Source organism: Bos indicus x Bos taurus, chromosome 16 (assembly GCF_003369695.1).
Source record: "Bos indicus x Bos taurus breed Angus x Brahman F1 hybrid chromosome 16, Bos_hybrid_MaternalHap_v2.0, whole genome shotgun sequence".
NCBI classification, from domain to species: Eukaryota; Metazoa; Chordata; class Mammalia; order Artiodactyla; family Bovidae; genus Bos; species Bos indicus x Bos taurus.
Window position 1 is genome coordinate 55,200,166 of NC_040091.1, and position 18,245 is coordinate 55,218,410.

The following is an 18,245-nucleotide window of genomic DNA, read 5'->3' on the forward strand; positions in this document are numbered from 1 at the left end:
TATTGATTTATAATCAAATTTTAAAACTTCAAATTGTATGTGGGGCTACATTCACATTAAGTTTTCATTTACTCGATTGTTCTAATGTTTGTGGTCCTTCATAAAACTAATAATTTATTATTCCAATCAATAACAGTATTGGTTTTATTAATTAAAAATGCTTTGTATTGATTAACTTTTTGTAGACTTCTTCAGAAATAAACAAGTTCAACTTAATTTTGGATATGCCTGTGTGTTTATACATGTGTGTGTCCAAAAAGATGTGTAACTTCAAGAATATATGTAGACAAGGATAAATATATTTATCAATACGCACATACACAGAGTTGATCCTCGTTATTCATTGATTCCATATTTTCAGATTCACCTACTTGCTACGATTTGTTTGTAACCTCACAATTGATACTTTTGGTGCTTTTGTAGTCATTACTGATGTGCCTGTGCACAATGTCTGAGTTGCTTGATGAGTGAAGACCTGCCGAGTCCAGATGCAGCTAGGTTATGCTCTGCCTTCTTGCCTCAGCTTTCATACTACACACCAGTGTGTTTTTTTCAGTGTAGTTAGTACTTCGTTTTTGTGCTTCTGGTGATTTTGTTGTTGGTGATTTTGCTGTTTAAAGTGTTCCCCACGTGTTGTGCTGAAGTGCGACCTGTTTTGCTAAGCATCAGAAGGCTGTGATGTGCCTCGTGGAGGAAATACATGTGTTAGATCAACTTAATTCAGGCGTGAGCGAAACGCTGTTGGCTGTGATTTCACCATTAATGAGTCAATAAATATTTTAAAAGGTGTATTTAAGTAGAAACACATGTAACACAAGGTTGTATATTGATCAGTTGCTGAAAGTGTTGTGACCAGAGGCTTGCAGAAGCCTAAGACACTGTATCCCCTAGGGATAGGAATTGAGTATATGCTCGATTCAGTGTTTGAAGAAACTTCATGGAGCATAACTAGGGTAAGTAATGAGAATCAGCCATACATGTACAGTTTTCTCCGAGAAAAGCAGTTTTCATTAGTTGTCTGTTTTACTATTTGAATCATTATATTAAACTCCAGCTCAGTGTGTCTTTCATAAATTTATATCCTAGAGATGTCACCCAAATTGAAATCTTAACATAAACCAGTGCTGTGTTCCATTCAGTGTAATAAGTCATTTTTTAAAACTTGAATTAAATTTTAAAAATTATGAAACGTCATATTTTTAAAATTTATCAAATTTTTAAAATTATGAAATATTTTAAAATATATTCAACTTTTAAAATTATGAAATGTATCATACATTCAAATGAGTAAACATAATTTGTATTTATGATTTTGAAAAATTAATAATAGAAGCAGCATCCCTGTAGATACAATTTAGGAAATATATCATTATCAATATTTTTGAATATTCCCAGGTGCTCTTCTCAGATTCAGTGTTCCCTCACCAGAGTCAACCACAGTCCTAAACTTTGTGTTAGCATTCCTCCTCTTTAGCTAAAGCTCTCTCTGTGATTTGTTTCTGAACATTCATTGATTACATAGCAGAAAGAAAACTTTGTGTTTTATCATTAGGTCTTTCTTTTGCTCACGTGAACTGTACCACATATGTCACAGTCACTGAGATCTAGAGACTGTATACCGACAGTTGCTAAGGCCTTGGGCTCTGCACCAGGTCTTAGTTTGTAGACTGGAGCTGCCTGAGTCTGGCCTGCTGCTTACTAACTGGGTGACCTTGCACAAGTTGTTTACTTTTACTTTCCCTCAGTTTTTTCTTCTATAAAATGGGGATATTAAGAGTGCTTAGCTCAGAGCGTTGTTGTAAGGGTTAAATAAATTACTTACATATCCCAGGTAGCTTAGCTGGTAAAGAATCCTCCTGCAATACAGGAGACCCCGGTTTGATTCCTGGGTTGGGATGATCCCCTGGAGAAGGGATAGGCTACCCACTCTAGTGTTCTTGGGCTTCCCTGGTAGCTCAGATGGTAAAAAATCTGCCTGCAATGCAGGAGACCTGGGTTGAATCGCTGGGTTGGGAAGACCCCCTGGAGGAGGGCATGGCAACCCACTCCAGTATTCTTGCTTGGAGAATCCCCATGGACAGAGGAGCCTGGTAGGCTGCAGTCCATGGGGTTGCAAAGAGTTGGATACGACTGAGCATCTAAGCACCACAACACAAAATCTGGAAAAATAGTAGTTATTAATAAATGTTACTGGTTATTTGTTAGAAAAATTAATGCTGAAGAATTATTTGAAAAGCCACTTATATTCTTGTGCTATATTAAGTAATCTTTTCTTTAAATGTTATTCTACTTTTAGACAACCATGTGTTTTAATGATTTTGTCACTTTGTGACCTCTTTTCATTTAGCTTATTGTAGCGTTACTTAAAATAGTATTTCTTCGGTATCTCTTTTTTTGTCTCAGATTGTGTGAGATCAGATCTCTTTTTAGTTTGTAAGTGAATTTATTCTACATATTTTATATTTGGATTTTTCTCCATAGCATACTCATTTAAGGGCTACTGAGCAATAATTCAGAGGCTGATTTGTTTATCTGTTTGTTTTGGTCTCATGTTGGCAGAAGTTCATTGTAGTGATAGACTTAACAGTTTATCTAATATTAATAAATGAAAAATGGCTTTACATAAATGTCAAGCTCCTATTAAAGTAGGGAAATCTGAGTTAGTATTTCCTGTTCTCAGAGCTATATTAAATTGTGAGACAATTCAATATTTAGGTTAGAGTTTAGAGAAACACTTAACATGTCATGGTTAAAACCAATAAACTTAACTACTGTCTATTGATAGCCAGTAAGTCAGCAACTACATCAGTACTCTAGTAGTATCGAGAAGCTGAATGGGACTGTGTTTTAGAAGTTTAATTCCTTTTTGCATGCCCACATAGCAGCCTTTCTGTTTTGTTAAAGAGAATCTTATGATTTCATTCTTCCTGTGAGTCTGAATTTCCTTCATCTTTATCTGTAAGTGTGATTGTTTGATAAAATAGTGCAGTAGGTTCCACATTTCTGAGACAAAAGAGGAACACCATTCTATATTTTCTGTATCAATCTGATAAAGACATGTGAGTGAGAGTGTTTGGGGAGTAACAGGTTGTGGATAAGGCTTTAGACAATCTAGCTCTAAGACTAAAAACTTTCCTTTAGGATTTTAAAATAATTCAAGAACAGTAATGGTTATTGTGTATTTTGGATTGACAAAGAAAGTCTTACTACCCTTGGAAAATTATTTTCAAAGTTAGCATCTCTATCTACATAACAGTTACTCACAACGCAAAAAAAAAATCAAGTATTTTCCATATTTTTTTCTATTAATTTTTAATAATTTATTTTTAATTGGAGGATAATTAACTTTAAAATGTTGTGTTGGTTTCTGCCATACCATAGCGTGAAACAGCCGTAAGTATATATATCTCTCCTTTCTCTTGAGCCTCTCTCCCACTCTACTCCCCCATCCCATTCCTCTAGGTCATCGCTGAGCACCAGGCTGAGCTCCTTGAGTTATACAGCAACTTCCCACTAGCTAGCTGTTTCACGCATGGTAGTATATATATTCCAATGCTGCTGGTGCTGCTGCTGCTGCTAAGTCGCTTCAGTCGTATCCGACTCTGTGCGACCCCATAGACGGCAGCCCACTAGGCTCCGCCATCCCTGAGATTCTCCAGGCAAGAACACTGGAGTGGGTTGCCATTTCCTTCTCCAATGCTACTCTCTCAATTTTTACCAACCTCTCCTTCCCCCACCATACTGATTTTAATAAGGAGAACTTAAATTATATGTACGTGTTAGCACCAACATGATTAAGCTTTAACAGCTATCTATGTTTTCATGTCTAAGTTGTAGCTTGTAGTCAGTATGTTAATAAACACGCATATTACATAAAGAAATTAAAACTTCTCCTTCCCTAAACCCAGAAGTTATGGACTTAAAAATATTAAGCTGTCCTTGATCAGACCGTCTTTTCTTTTTTCTTGAGAGTATGCAATGTGATTTTCCATGTCTGTTGAACCCCAAGGCAAATCAGAAGATGGACCCTCTTATCTTACATGGATCCAAACACATAAATGTCTAAGAAGAATAATTCTGCACACAGTCTAAGTGAACGTCTTAGCCTGTTACTATTACAGGAACACCACTCACTGAGGGGCTTAAACATTTACTACTCAGAGTCCTTGAGGCGGGGAAGCCTTGGTCACGGTGCTGGCAATTTTCAGTGTCTGGTGAGGACTCACTTCCTGGTTCATAGATGGCCGTCTCCTTGCTGTGTCCACAAGTAGCAGAAGTATGGGAGTGCTCTTGAATCTTCTTCATGAGAACAGTAATACCATTCATGAGAGCTCTACCTCAGGACCTAATCAACTCTAAATGGTTCCACCTCGAAATAACCATTACTTTGGGGGTTCAAAATACGAATTCTGAGAGAACACAGTCTCCAGCAGTGATAAAATAAAGGTATAATGTATGTAGGCTCTGTATTTGAGAAGATTTGGGTTCAGATCCTGGCTTTAACTGTTTGACCTTGCCCAGGTTAATTACCTTCTCTCAATATCACTTGTGTCATCTCACAGGCTTTGTGAGGATTGATTGAGAATGTGGGAAAGCATTTAGTACAGTGTCTGACATCGTCTGCCTTTGACATTCAGCATGTCTGAACAATCTCTATTCTTCCTTCAAGAATGTGAGACCAAGCTTGCAGCAATTCAGGTCACATCCTCTTCTATAAGACTAAGACAGTAGCACCTTGTCTAAGATGCTTCCCTTGCCTTTATCTCCATTCCTTGCAGTATGGTTTGGTTACGCACCCTTTCCCTCTGGTTGGAATTCATCTCACTGTGTACTTTCTCATTGTACGTGCTGAGTTCTTCTATAAGATTCTGAGCTAAGGAACATGGACCATATATTTTCATCCTTGTGTCTACCTCAGCACAATGTTTGATTATATAATAGACACTCAGTAAATAGTGACTTGCTGACTGAATATATAAAATTCCCTTGGGACCCCAGCCAGAAGAGTAGTCTGTAGTCCAAATCAGAGTGAAGAGAGTATAGGAACAACATTTTCCCCCCGCAAGTTACAAAGTATTTTCAAATACACAGAAAAGCTCAAAGAATTGTACAGTGAACATCCATAAATCTATCACCTAGATTCTATAATTAATATTTTATTACCTCTTTTATCTGATGTCTCTTGTAGTAGACAAGTAGATCTCTTGTAGTAGACAAGATATCTCTTGCAAGTAGTAGATCCATCTACTCTTGCATCCAATTAATTAATCCATCTTAATACTTTAAAGTATCTTGGAGTATTAAAGGTGCTGGTTTAGGCATTTGGGGTAGGTCAGGCCTTGGGCTGTGGCAGTTTGCTTGTGGTCTGAGGCCCAGAAGGCTTCTGAAGCACTGGAGCAGGCACTGGAGTGGTCTTCAGGAAGCTGGCCAGCCTCCCATGCAGTTTACAAACCACACTCTGAGTCCTGCTTCAGGAGCAAGCAAATGTGCGCATGCTTCTCACAAGTGGAGTCCCGTCTTCACACAGCCCTCCTGTTATTCCCGTTGTCCCTCCAACTATCCACTGGGCTCATCTTCCCTGTGTTGGTCCCCAGGGTTGGGGCACCAGTATGTGGCTCAAATCATTCACTCCCTGGGAGGATCTCTTTCCTGTATAATTTCCATTTTCCTCTGAGTCTGCTCCCAGGGGCACAGGTCTGATCACTTCTCTTCCCTTCCTACTTGATTCTGTGTGGGTCTTTCTTACAGTCTTGGTTGTACAGTAGTCTTTCTACCAATCTCTAGTTAGTTTTCAGTGAGAACTGTTCCGCATATAGGTGTATTTTTTGATGTGTTCGTGGGAGAGGTGAGAATCCTCCATTGTCATCTCCTCTCCACTTGGGCATGTTCCCAATGACCATTCATAGATATTTCTCTGTGATGTATCTTTTCAGATCTTCAGTACATTTTTAAATTGGGTTTTTTGATATCAGGTTAGAGGAGTTCTTTATATATTCTGTTCAAGACTTTGTTTAGATACATTTGCAAATATTTTCCCAGTCCGTAGTTTAACTGTTTTCTTAATGGTATCTTTTTATCAGTGTTGTTGTTGTTCAGTCACCCAGTCATGTCCAACTCTTTGCAACCCCATGGACTGCAGCACACCAGGCCTCCCTGCCCCTCATCATCTCCTGAAGTTGCCCAAGTTCATGTTGATTGCATCAGTGACGCCATCCAGCCATCTCATCCTCTGACACCCTCTTCTCCTTCTGCCTTTAATCTTTCCCAGCATCAGGGACTTTTCCAATGAGTCATCTGTTCTCATCAGATGACCAAAATCCTGGAGCTTCAGCTTCAGTCCTTCCAGTGAATATTCAGGGTTGATCTCCCTTAAGACTGACTGGTTTGATCTCCTTGCTGTCCAAGGGACTTTCAGGAGTTTTCTCCAGCACCACAGATCAAAGGCATCAATTCTTTAGCATTCTGCTTCTTTTTGGTCCAGCTCTCACAACCGTATGTGACCACTGGAAAGACCATAACCTTGACTGTATGGACCTTTGTCAGCAGAGTCATGTCTCTGGTTTTCATTTTCTAAATTTTGCTAATGTCTATTGTATTCATTAATTTTTTTAATAGTTAATAACTTCTGTGCCCTGGCTAAGAAACCTTTGCCTTTACCAAGTTACAAAGATGTTCTGTCTTTTCCCTGAGTAGCTTTATAATTTTACTTTTATATTTAGGAGTATGTTATATCTAGAATTAATTTTTTCATATGAAATAAAGTTAGGGATAAAGGTTCATCAATTTCCCCCATATGGATTCCAATTGTTTGAGCACATTTATTGAAACAGTTTCTATAGATTTACATTTTTACATATGTAAAAATTTCTCCTTTCCTCACTGTTATCTTGGTAACCTTGTTGCCATTAAATGACTATATGAGGGTGGCTCTACTTCTAGACTTCTTATTCTGTTTTATTTATTAGTCTATACTTGTATCAGTTTTACATTGTCTTGGATATTGTACTTTTACACTAGGTGTGGTAAAGGCTTCTCTTCTGTTACTTTTCCCCTAGCATTTCTACTCTTGCTTTCTAGCTGTTACAGTCATCCTAGTCTGTTCTCTGATTCTTCAAGCCAGTAAGTCTATAGTTTAATATCCAAGTTTTATCCTTCCATTGTGGCACCACTGGCACATGACCTCCAACAAAAGCCATAAAGAATGAGAATTTTACCCAGTGTCATCACCTTCTTCCAAGTTTATTCTCCCCTCCAGTTTCTTCCTCCTGCTTTTTGCTCAGTGCTTTCAGATAGTTGTTTTATACATTTTGTCTGTATATAGATTAAATTTGTTACCAGACAGAAGGTTGGTTCAATAACCTCCTCCATTATAGTAGTGCTGTTCAGTTGGTTTCTGAAAGTCAGTTTGAGCAGGCATCTGGCCAGGGAAGCAGTTACAGTGAGGGGTGGGACAAGGCGGTATGGTGCTAAAGAGAGGCAAGTTTCAAATGGAGGGAACAGATTTGGTTCAGCTCAGTTAGAGAAGGCTTAGACTAAACCCGAACAGTGCTTGGAAGAACTCCAGGGGAAAGAACGTACTAGAACATTGTGTTTTTCAAACTGTGAATCATAAAATCGATTTAGTAGGTGGCCTCTGAAAAGTCATTTTTGTTGCTAACCTAATCCAAAGCCATAACACAATTAGAAAGTAAGATTGATACACTGCTGATATGTACTTTTATCCTCAGCTTTCCAGTTAGAGACTAGTTTGTGGGGTCTCAATGAATTCATCCCTCCTCTGGTGGACTCTGGACCCTTGTTTTATGTTGGACTTCTCTTGTAACACAAATGTGCATGTACATAGCAACACTTCTCAGTAACTGTTAAATATATAAAGATGGATCAAACATTTGTCAAAATTATGTCAGGGCTGATGAAGCATGATTGACTTTAGAAATCCCCAGTTTTAAGGAATCCTCAGCTTAGACTATCTTTTATGGGAAAGGGAAGCCTTGGTAATATATGTGACATGATATCTTATCAAGAAATCTCAGAGTTCCTTGTTCATGGAAAAAGAAGTAATGGAGAGCCATCAGGGATGCACTAAATAAGGATAGTATTAGAACCTCTCCCCTCTGTCTTTGTTAATTGTTCCTCTTCTTTTCTCTCTGTAATCCTTCTACACACACACACACACACACCCACCCCAACCCACCCTGATCCATAAGCTCTGGATAAAAGTACAAATAAGGACTCATAAATAAAACTATATAAATCAAAGAAAATTAAATAAGTAAAAGGATGGTAATCCATCTTTCAGTTTTTATAATTAGGCCAAGCTTGGGAAACTGGTTATAATGAAGAAAAGCTTCTTTAAAATTCATTAGGAAATGATTCGGTGATCTAATTTTTCTCTCATTAGATGAGGGCATGATAATGTCATCATTGGCAGAAGGTTAAAAGATAACAACAGTTCTTCAAAAGGCACCATTAAAACAATAAAAAGGCAGACCATGCACTGGGAGAAAATATCGGTAATACATATGTCAGATAATGATTCTGTCAACAGAATGTATGAAGAGTTTTCATGAATCGACAGTGATAAGATAAGCAACTGAATTAAACAAATGAACAAGAACTCAAAGAGATATCCTCAAAAGAAGGTATATCAGTTGCCTAAAAACACATTATAATACATTCTGTGTCATTAGCCATCAGAGAGATTTAAGTCAAAAGCACAGGAATTAATAAAAGGAAAAAGACTGGCAATATAAAGTATTGACAAGAATGTGAGCAATGAGTACTCTTATATTTTGCTGATGTGGAGGCAATAACTGAACAATCACTTTGCAAAATAATCTGGCAATATCTTAGAAAGTTAAACATACACTTAGCATTTGAACCTTGAACCTCCACTCCTAGGTATTTACCCAAGGGAAATGAAAACCTATATACACAAAAGGCCTTGTGTATACAAACCGGTTTTACTTTGTACTAGCCCCAGTCTGGGGGGAAAAAACCCATATGTTCATCAGAGGGAGACTGGATAGACCAATTGTGGTATATTTATACAGTGGACTACTACTCAGTAGTGAAAGTGGATGACTTACTGATGCTTTCAACAACATTGAAGGCTCTCAGAAACATTATGCTGAGTGAAGGAAGTCAGACACAAAAGAGTATATATTAATCCATTTATATGAAATTCTTCTAAAATGCAAAGCTAATAATTGTGAAAAAAATCAGCTCACTGGTAGCCTAGGGTGGAGGTGGTTTGACTTCAGAGAGTCATGAGGGACATTCTAGAATGCTATAAATATTCTATAATGATGGAATTACATGAATGACTCAACTTATTTAAGGAACTGTGAAATTAAAAGATGCACTTCATTGAATATATGCTATATTTCAATAAAGATTTTTTAATAATAAAAAAGAATTCTAGTCCTTATACTGACTACCTTGGCATATGGGAGATATGATAACTGTTCCTGTTTATCTTTGATAATCATTGCCCTGGACAGAGAGCATTTTTATACTTATAAAATCACAGTGCATTGTATTATATTAAGTACATTAAATGGAGATGCCTTCACTAAAATGAAGTACCACAGATAGGTAGGATACATGGAATGGGGTACATGTCCAGGATTTAAACAGCACGATTGGGGTTGTTTGTATTTTAAAAATAAATGGGGGAGCACCTGAATTATTTTTTTGTTGTTGTGCTAAACCAGGGGTCAGTAAACTGTAGCTATAGCCCACACTGTCTGCCTTTGTACTACCCTGGAATCATAAATGGTTTTTATATTGTAAAGGGTTATATGAGAAAAGAAAAACAATGTACAACAGATATGTATGTGTCCCTCAAAGTCAGAGAACATGTAGTGGCTAGAAAGGGTGATCTGAGGGGGGAGTCTATTAGGTTATGATACCTGTACTACAAGGTTCCCCCATATAGTGCATTAGTGGGTGATTTTGGGGGGAGTCTGCCGGGGACCAGCCCCGGCTGAACCAGGGTATTCGAAGGAGAGACGGCGTAGGCGAAGATCAGGAAACAATTGCTTAATTAAACGTTAATTAAGGATATAAAGAGTAATAGAATGAGGATAGCTCAGTAAAATTCAGTGAAGAAAAGAGGCTGAAATAAGGATAGCTCAGTGAGGAAATTTAGTGGAGAAAAGCGGTTGAAATAAGGATAGCTCAGTAGGAAAATTCACTGAAGAAAAGAGACTGAATAAAATTCCAAAGCAGGGAATTAATGTCACCTACGAAGGCCGCAGGCGTCCTCCCGTTCTCCCGAAGGAGAGGAGACACTAAGGCCTCCCCGGTCGGATCTTAGAAGCCCAGGCAAAATTAGTAGGCTTGACAAGCTTCCCTGCCTCAGAGGAAAAATTCAGCTAGAAGGTGAAAGAAAGAACGACATGGGGACACCAAATTCCGGTGAACAAAAGGAGATACTTTATTTTCCAAAGCAGTTTTATACCTTAAGTTGTGCATAGAGGATAATGGGGGAAGGGGTAGAGGCATGCAAAGACAGCAGTTCCTGATCCTTATCGAAGTCAGGCTTTCAAACTTATCATATGCAAAAGTTTAGGTGATTTACATCATCTTCTGGCCAGGAAGCCTGTTAACATTTTAAGAAACTTATTTTTCTCTAAAGGTGATTATTCTAAAGTCAGGCGCCAGCCTCCAAAAAGCATTGGAGAAAGTTGCATTCCTATAGGGCAAAGGTGAGGTGGGCTCAATCAAGAAAAGAATTAACTCAAGGGTCCAAGGTTACAAACATTGAGGCAACTGCTTACATTTCTATACACCCATTATATCAATCAATACACTGCCAAGGACACAGTAGGTAAGGGATATGGAGACTTAGCAGCAAACATTGGCCCAACAAGTGAAAAACCCTTCACCAATACAATTTCTAATCAATCTTTTAACTACTCAAAGGAATCTGTGTTTAGACAGTTTAGAACATCTTCTGCCTCTCACAGTTGGGAGGCTCTGAACAATCACATGTTGCCGGAAAAAACCTATTCAGGCAGGCTAGAGGACTTCCAAAGGAGTTTGTATGTTGAAACACTGTCACACCCAAGAATTATTAACTGGAGCTGTAAGCTAACTCTTTTTTCAGAGAGAGGTAGTGGGGGACAGCCCCCCGTAAAGTCAGAGGTGTAGGTGACAGCACAAAGCAGAAAGTAGGCAGACTCTGGTTTTGGGGGTAGATTGCTCGAGAATTTCCAGGGAGACTCCTGAGGCTTGATCCCGCCTTTGCGTATGCCAAGCCTCCTTCCTCATGACCTTTGCCAGGGGCGGAGCTCGCTCCCCACATTAGTCTATTAGGTCATGGTATCTGTACTACAGGGCTCCCCCATATAGTACATTAGTGGGTGATTTTGGGGGAGAGTTTATTAGGTCATGGTATCTGTACTACAGGGCTCCCCCATATAGTACATTAGTGGGTGATTTTGGGGGGAGTCTATTAGGTTATGATATCTGTACTACAGGGTTTCCCCATATAGTGCATTAGTGGGTGATTTTGGGGGAGAGTCTATTAGGTTATGGTGTCTGTACTACAGGGCTCCCCATATAGTGCATTAGTGGGTGATTTGGGGGGGAGTCTATTAGGTTATGATATCTGTACTACAGGGCTCCCCCATATAGTGCATTAGTGGGTGATTTTGGGCGAGAGTCTATTAGGTCATGGTGTCTGTACTACAGGGCTCCCCCATGTAGTGCATTAGAATTCCCGCATCAACTGCAGAATCCTTCTACCCTCCTCCACCTTTTGCACTTGCCTCCCATAGTCTTGTCTGCCTGACCACAAACCATAATGGATCTTTAAAAATTAATTTAGGTGCTCTGAGCATCTTTTTATTCCAGATTCTAAAGATGAACCTGGGGATAATGGCCATCTAGAATTGCTTTAGGAAATGTGCAGCCTCTTTGAAGGATTCCACTGTGCTAATGGCTTGCACATTCAAGATGAGGGATCAGTGAAATTGTGGTGGACAGGCCAGGGATAAGAACAAGTGGCAGCTTGATGTGAACTAGCACTTAGGTTAAAATCTGTGAATGTTTATAATATTTCTTTCCTCTCATCTTTTTCTAGGCCTACTCTGTCTATGACGAAGACATTGGGTACTGTCAAGGACAGTCTTTTCTTGCTGCTGTATTGCTGCTGCATGTAAGTAATTTTCCATGTGATAAATGGCACGGTACTGCCAAATTCATTTTATTTTCTGCTTTTTTTTTTCCCCTCCCTTCCTATTCTCCATTTACTTGATGGAGATTATACATGGCATATCTTTTTAAACCTGTACTTTTGGTGAGAAAATAAGAGATCTGATGTCAAGAACAGGACAGTTAGTTTCTCAATAGAATTAATTTTGCGGGCTGGTAGGGAATACATTGCCTATTTGGAGTTATTTTTAACTAGAACCCACTAGGATTGAGGAAGTCCATGTATCTGCCCAAATGTGAGCAGGACCAGGAGCATCATGAAGGAATGTGACAAGGAAGTCTTTTACCTCTTCTGTGATTTATTTTTGTACATTCTCTTTCCTCTTAGTCACCTTCATTTGACAGAACATTTATTGAGGATCAGTTGTCAGTACTGGGCTAAGACGTGGGATTACAAATATGAATAATTTATTGTTTGTGTTCTCAAAGGCCTTATGGGCTGGAATTGGGGCACAGGTAATGTAGGCACATACCTATTATTTTAACTCTTTCTCTGTATCTGCATTGTTTTTGTGATGGTCACTATAGAAGACTTACGGTGTGCTAGGTGAAAGCAATGCAGAGAGTAAGAGGAGAGCGGAGAGTTTTCAGAAAGGACTTTCTAGAGGAGGTGGTAGCTTTGCCAAGACATAAATGAGGCTGGGGGGCGGAGACAAGATGGATAAGAGAAGGAGTAGAGATTGCTACGTGAGCAAATGTATGGCAAAACAAAGGGCACAATATATAAAAGGAACAGTGAATGACAGTTTCTGTATCATTGCTGTAGAAGGTGTATGGAGAGAAAGAGATGTGAGATGAAAATGGTCACATGGGCAGGGAAAAAATTATAAAGACTTCTTAAGATGAAGAAATGTAGGCTTTATAGAGGCTTTGTTCTGTACCTAATGAGGAGCCACAATCAGTTTGAAGCAAGGGAATGACAACCAGATGTTCATTTTACATATATTCGTATATCCACGTAGAGGATGGAACTGAAAAGAAGCATGTAATAGCAGAGATACCCGTTAGGAAATATCAGTCTAAATGAAAGATATTGAGACTTAGAGAAAAAGAAAGAATGAAACATTTTTCTGGAGGCAAAATTGGTAGGTTTCATGGATGGATTGACAAAGGAAAAGTCAAAAGTAGCATGTCTTGTTTCATCGCTTAAGCAACTGGGTAAATTATGGTATTTTGAGCTGAGGTAGAAAACACGTCCATTGAGATTGAATGGAAGAAAAACGGTTAGGAGTTGATGATTAATTTAGTTTTAAATTTGGAAAGGGAGGGTATTTGAGGGCCATCTGAGTAGCTGTCCAGCAGCCAGCTGTATACTGGAGACTGACTCTGGGGAGAAATCAAAGCTGAAATGATGAGAGTGGATCAGATCATTTCAGAAAAATAAGTAGAAGAAGAAAAACAGAATAGAACCCAGGAATGCCAATTATTTAAAGCGCTGATGAGGAAGAGGGATCTTTGAAGAGTTTCTTGATTTTCACCAGAGAAGCAGCATTGTATAATGTCAGATGCAGCAAAGAGAACCAAGATTAAAACAAAAGGATTTTTTTTTTACGGTTTGCATTCTGAAAATGAAGAACAATTATAGTAGATTCATGGTCCTAATTCTGATCATTTGACTTTAATGAAAAAAATAACATACTGTTGTTCTATTGTGATTATTCACTCTAACTTTGATTTCAATTTCTTTCTCTGTGGTTATCATCTATTTATGGTCTTTTGATATTCTCTTACTGTCCTTTTTTTGTCATTTCCACACACGCAAACCACATTCTTGAGATTTCCTGTGATAATCAAGTACTTTATAGTCATAAATTCTTGGGCCCTTAGTTCTGTCACGCGAGTATATGTTCCTCGGCTCTTTGTCTCGTCACAACAAAGATTTGGAGTAACGGACATTAAAGCCCTCTCGGTGTGTCACAGTTCTCAGGTCTTAGATAGACTGTGTTATAGCTCTCAGGTCTCGAATGGACCATGTTATAGCTCTTAGACAAATCAGTGTTACAGCTTAGTGTTACAGCTCTATTTTATTTAGAAGATAGCAGGAAAATCCATCTTTGAGGTGTGAGGGCACATCGATCCAAAGACACGAGGAGAAGAGTGCCCCAGCGCGCAGGAGAGAGAGAGAGAGAGAGAGCGCGCTAGCTTTGGCTCTTCTATTTATATGTTTATCTCTCCCTGGACCTGTCCTATGTAAATTGGGCCAGCCAGGAGTGTTGTTTGTTTTACCTGAGGTCCTCACTCTGGTCCTCGGACCTTCTTTTGTTTTATTTTCGTGGGCTTTTCTCTTCCTTGTCTTTTAGCCACCGCCATTTTGGACTCCTTTTCCCTATTCTACCTACTAACGCCACCTAGTAGATCTAGAATAGTCAGGTCCCTACACAAGGGGCTGGAGACTGTAAGCAGTGATGGGTGTTTTACCAAGGTTCAAAACCATCATTTTTCTAAAAGGAGCTTTCATGATCACTCGGATGAGAAGCTGATGTTCAGGCCACAGATAGTGAAGCTTTGTCTTCTACAAAGTAATCTTTGAATATGTCACAGTTTAGCATTTTAGACCTGTAGCCCTGTGAAACACATTATATCTATTAAACCTCAATGAGAAGAATATCACTTTAGAAAATCTGTTCTGAGACTTAACAGAAGTTTAGTTAACTGTAAGTTCATGTTTACTTGGACACATTTTCTCCCTGAAAAAAAGAGAGTGATTCAAATAGCTAAGAAACTCAAATAACCCAGATTTTTTTTTTTTTTTTTTACATATCTACTCTTCTATTATAAGGGTCATGGAAAGTCAGCTATTGTAAACATATTCAACAAAATTGCCTCCAAAGTGTTTCACAAGATGAATAGAAATGTAGTCTAGTTTCTACACTTTCTACTTTAATAGAAGTACACAGTTGTTGTCATTGCTTATAAAAATAACTGGAAATATAGAAATGCCTTCAGAATCCTGGAGGAAAGATAAACTGATAATCAATGTTAGTGAAAAACAGATTAGATTGTAATTTTATTGAAAATATATGTGGTAATTCTACTAATTAGCATATTTCATTGACAGACCAATATATCCATTAACCAATTTGAATAAGAGAAGCTAACTATAATTTTTTCTTGTTTGTATTTCATGTTGTCCCCATGGTTTAAATAGGTAGAAGAATACAGTCTAGCTTAAACAATTCATCAAATACACTATCTTGGATTCCAGGGAGATATGTTATTAGGGCCTAACTGACTAATTTTTTATCAGTTACATAAGCAATGGCTTCTTTTTCCTGCCAGATAGCCTTTGGCAGCTCCATATTAATCACTGTCAGAAGCGGCTTCTTTCTGGGATGCTGTCTTCCTCCCATGGTCATTTATATTTCACGTTCACTGCCTAAGAGGAAAGAAAGACCAAAATGAAAGTAGGTTTAAGAACAAAAATTTAGAATTTTAAAGTTTTTCCATGTATGAATAGTTTTAAGAAATAAATATCTTTTCCTGGTGCTTGGAAATTTTCAGATGCTTTGATAATATTCTTTGTAACTTGCAGTAAAGCACTGGAAGAATTAAATGTTTATCACATAGATGCTGTTACATCCATTGATGGAATTATAAGAAATTTATCGTTTATAATTCAAAAAAGCTGTTACAGCACAGATTGCTTGTAATCATTATAGTGTTTGCCTTTAAATTTAAATGTGCAATAATTATCACTAATATCATTATATTATTAGTATAATAAATAATATCTTTTTGTATATTCATTTATTCTAAATACTATATAAAGTATTTTGGATAATTTTTAACACCAATATATTTCTCTCACAAATTTATTTTCAAGCAGCTTTAAAGTTTTTTTTAATCAAACATATACTTTTTTAGACTTTCAGAAGATTATGCTCCTTTTTAAGGTTAAATACTCTAATATCAGCGTGTATGGAAGCTTTCCAACTGCAAAAAAGAATTATTTGGGGGTAAGCCAGAATGTTTAAATGTATTGCATTTTTTCAAAAACTGTAACTAGGCACAACTCCTTTGGAAACCAGTTTTGCTTTATCTAATAAAGATATGCATACCAGTCAATTCCACTCTTAGTATATACTTTAGTCAAATTTAAGAACCTGTACACTAGTGGCTTAGTTGGTAAAGAATCTGCCTGCATTGTGGGAGACCTGGGTTTGATCCCTAGGTTGGGAAGATCCCCTGGAGAAGAAAATGGCTACCCACTCAAGTATTCTTGCCTGGAGAATTCCATGGACAGAGGAGCCTGGTGGGACACAGTCCATGAGGTTGCAAAGAGTAGGACACAACAGAGTAATTAACACTTTCACTACTTTCACACTAGAATCATGTATTAAAATAGGATCATAATTACAGTTTATACTACAGGATCAGTGTTTATAATGATCACACAACTCAAATGCCCATTATTATAATGTCTAATAGTCTAATATTACAATTGTAATTAGATATCAAAATGGATAAATTGTGGTATATTCGTATCGTGGGACACTATACAGCAATGAAAGGAATGTTTTGCACTACATGCCTGCATGCATGCTAAGTCACTTCAGTCATGTCTTACTCTTTGTGACCCCATGGGCCGTAGCCCACCAGGCTTTTCTTCCCATGGGATTCTCCAGGCAAGAATACCAGGGTGGGTTGCTATGCCCTCCTCCAGGGGATCTTTTGACCCAGAGATCAAACCTGCATCTCTTACATCTCCTACATTGGCAGACTCTTTATCCTTAGCACCACCTGGGAAATTCCTATACTACATGGGCTATTGTGAATGAATCATACAAGCATAAAGTTTAGTAAGAAAGCACATTATTGGTATCATTTGGTATGATTCCATTTAGTATAATTCAATAATGACTAAAGTAAACTCTGTTTTCTTAGGATGCTATGTAGATGGAAAATACAGATAATACCAATGAAGTCAATACAGTTAAAGTCAGGATCATAACCTTCCAGGAGAAACTGGGAGTCATGACTGGGAGGGGACACGTAGGGATCTTCAGGAGTAAACAGTATTCTAGCTCCTAACCTGTTTATATTCCTTAATCATTTATTCTATAAAGTATAATCTTAACTTTTTTGTATTTTTCTGTGTGCTACATTTAAAAATAATATAAGATTTAAAAATTACAAATAAGTTTCGGGTAAGATTTAACCAATGAACTTAAGAAATGAGAAGTAGAGCTACTTCTTAGTTTTCCTGAACATAAAGATTCTACAAAGTCCGAGGTAACCAAACAGAGGCTTCCTAATGTCTTTATATGCTTATATAAGTAAACTATTTGTGCCATGATATTATTTAGGAATCTTTCTGCTACATGTGACAACATGAACTCAAAGTAGTTTAAATTTAAAAGGAAATGTATTGGCTCACATAACTGGGAAGTCCAGAGCAGAGATGATTTTGATATGCTTGATATTCCAGAGTTCATATTTTGTTATCAGAAATCTGCATCTCTGTATCTCTGTTGTGCTTAGAGTTTATTGCCTTAACTTATAAAGGCAGGGCACAAAGTAGGCAGTTTGCAAGTTGGCCTTGCTTCATACTTTTCAGTTTTACAGCTTCATTTAGAAGGCATCATGTTTATCTTTTGCTATAGCTTCTGCACTTAAAACAAACAAGCAAGCAAAAACCCTGGAGGATTCTGGCTGGCCTGCCCTTGGGGGTCTGCCATTCTTGAGTTGGTTATTGAGGTCAGGAAGTTCAAGTGTTCTGATAGGCCTGGCCTAGGTCTTAAGTTCACCTCTGTGCTGGTAATGATCTGGATCAACTCTTCCTGAAAAATGAAATGGTGTTCCTGTAAGAAAGGAGCTTTTGACATCCGATGATAGGAAGGTAGAATACTAGACAGATATATCCCATTATCTTACAGTGATTCTTTGATATAAGAGTTTGAGTTTATTTTTAATAAGCCCTTCTTTACTTCCAAATCACCTTTTCCTTATAAACCTAAGAGATTTTTCCTGTTCTCTGTTAATTTTTGCATCAGTGCTTCAAGAGTCATTCCTCAGCATCTTCT

General features: G+C 37.9%; 1 protein-coding gene across 2 annotated transcripts in view; it reads left to right on the forward strand.

The window, feature by feature from the left end:
* The window catches only part of RABGAP1L (RAB GTPase activating protein 1 like), a 740,636-nt gene that overhangs the window by 441,550 nt on the left and 280,841 nt on the right, over positions 1-18,245 (forward strand). For both annotated transcript variants that reach the window (XM_027565384.1, XM_027565383.1), the window contains exon 15: positions 12,092-12,166. In XM_027565384.1, coding sequence (XP_027421185.1) covers positions 12,092-12,166 — 75 coding nt within the window. The remainder of the gene's footprint in view (positions 1-12,091; positions 12,167-18,245) is intronic.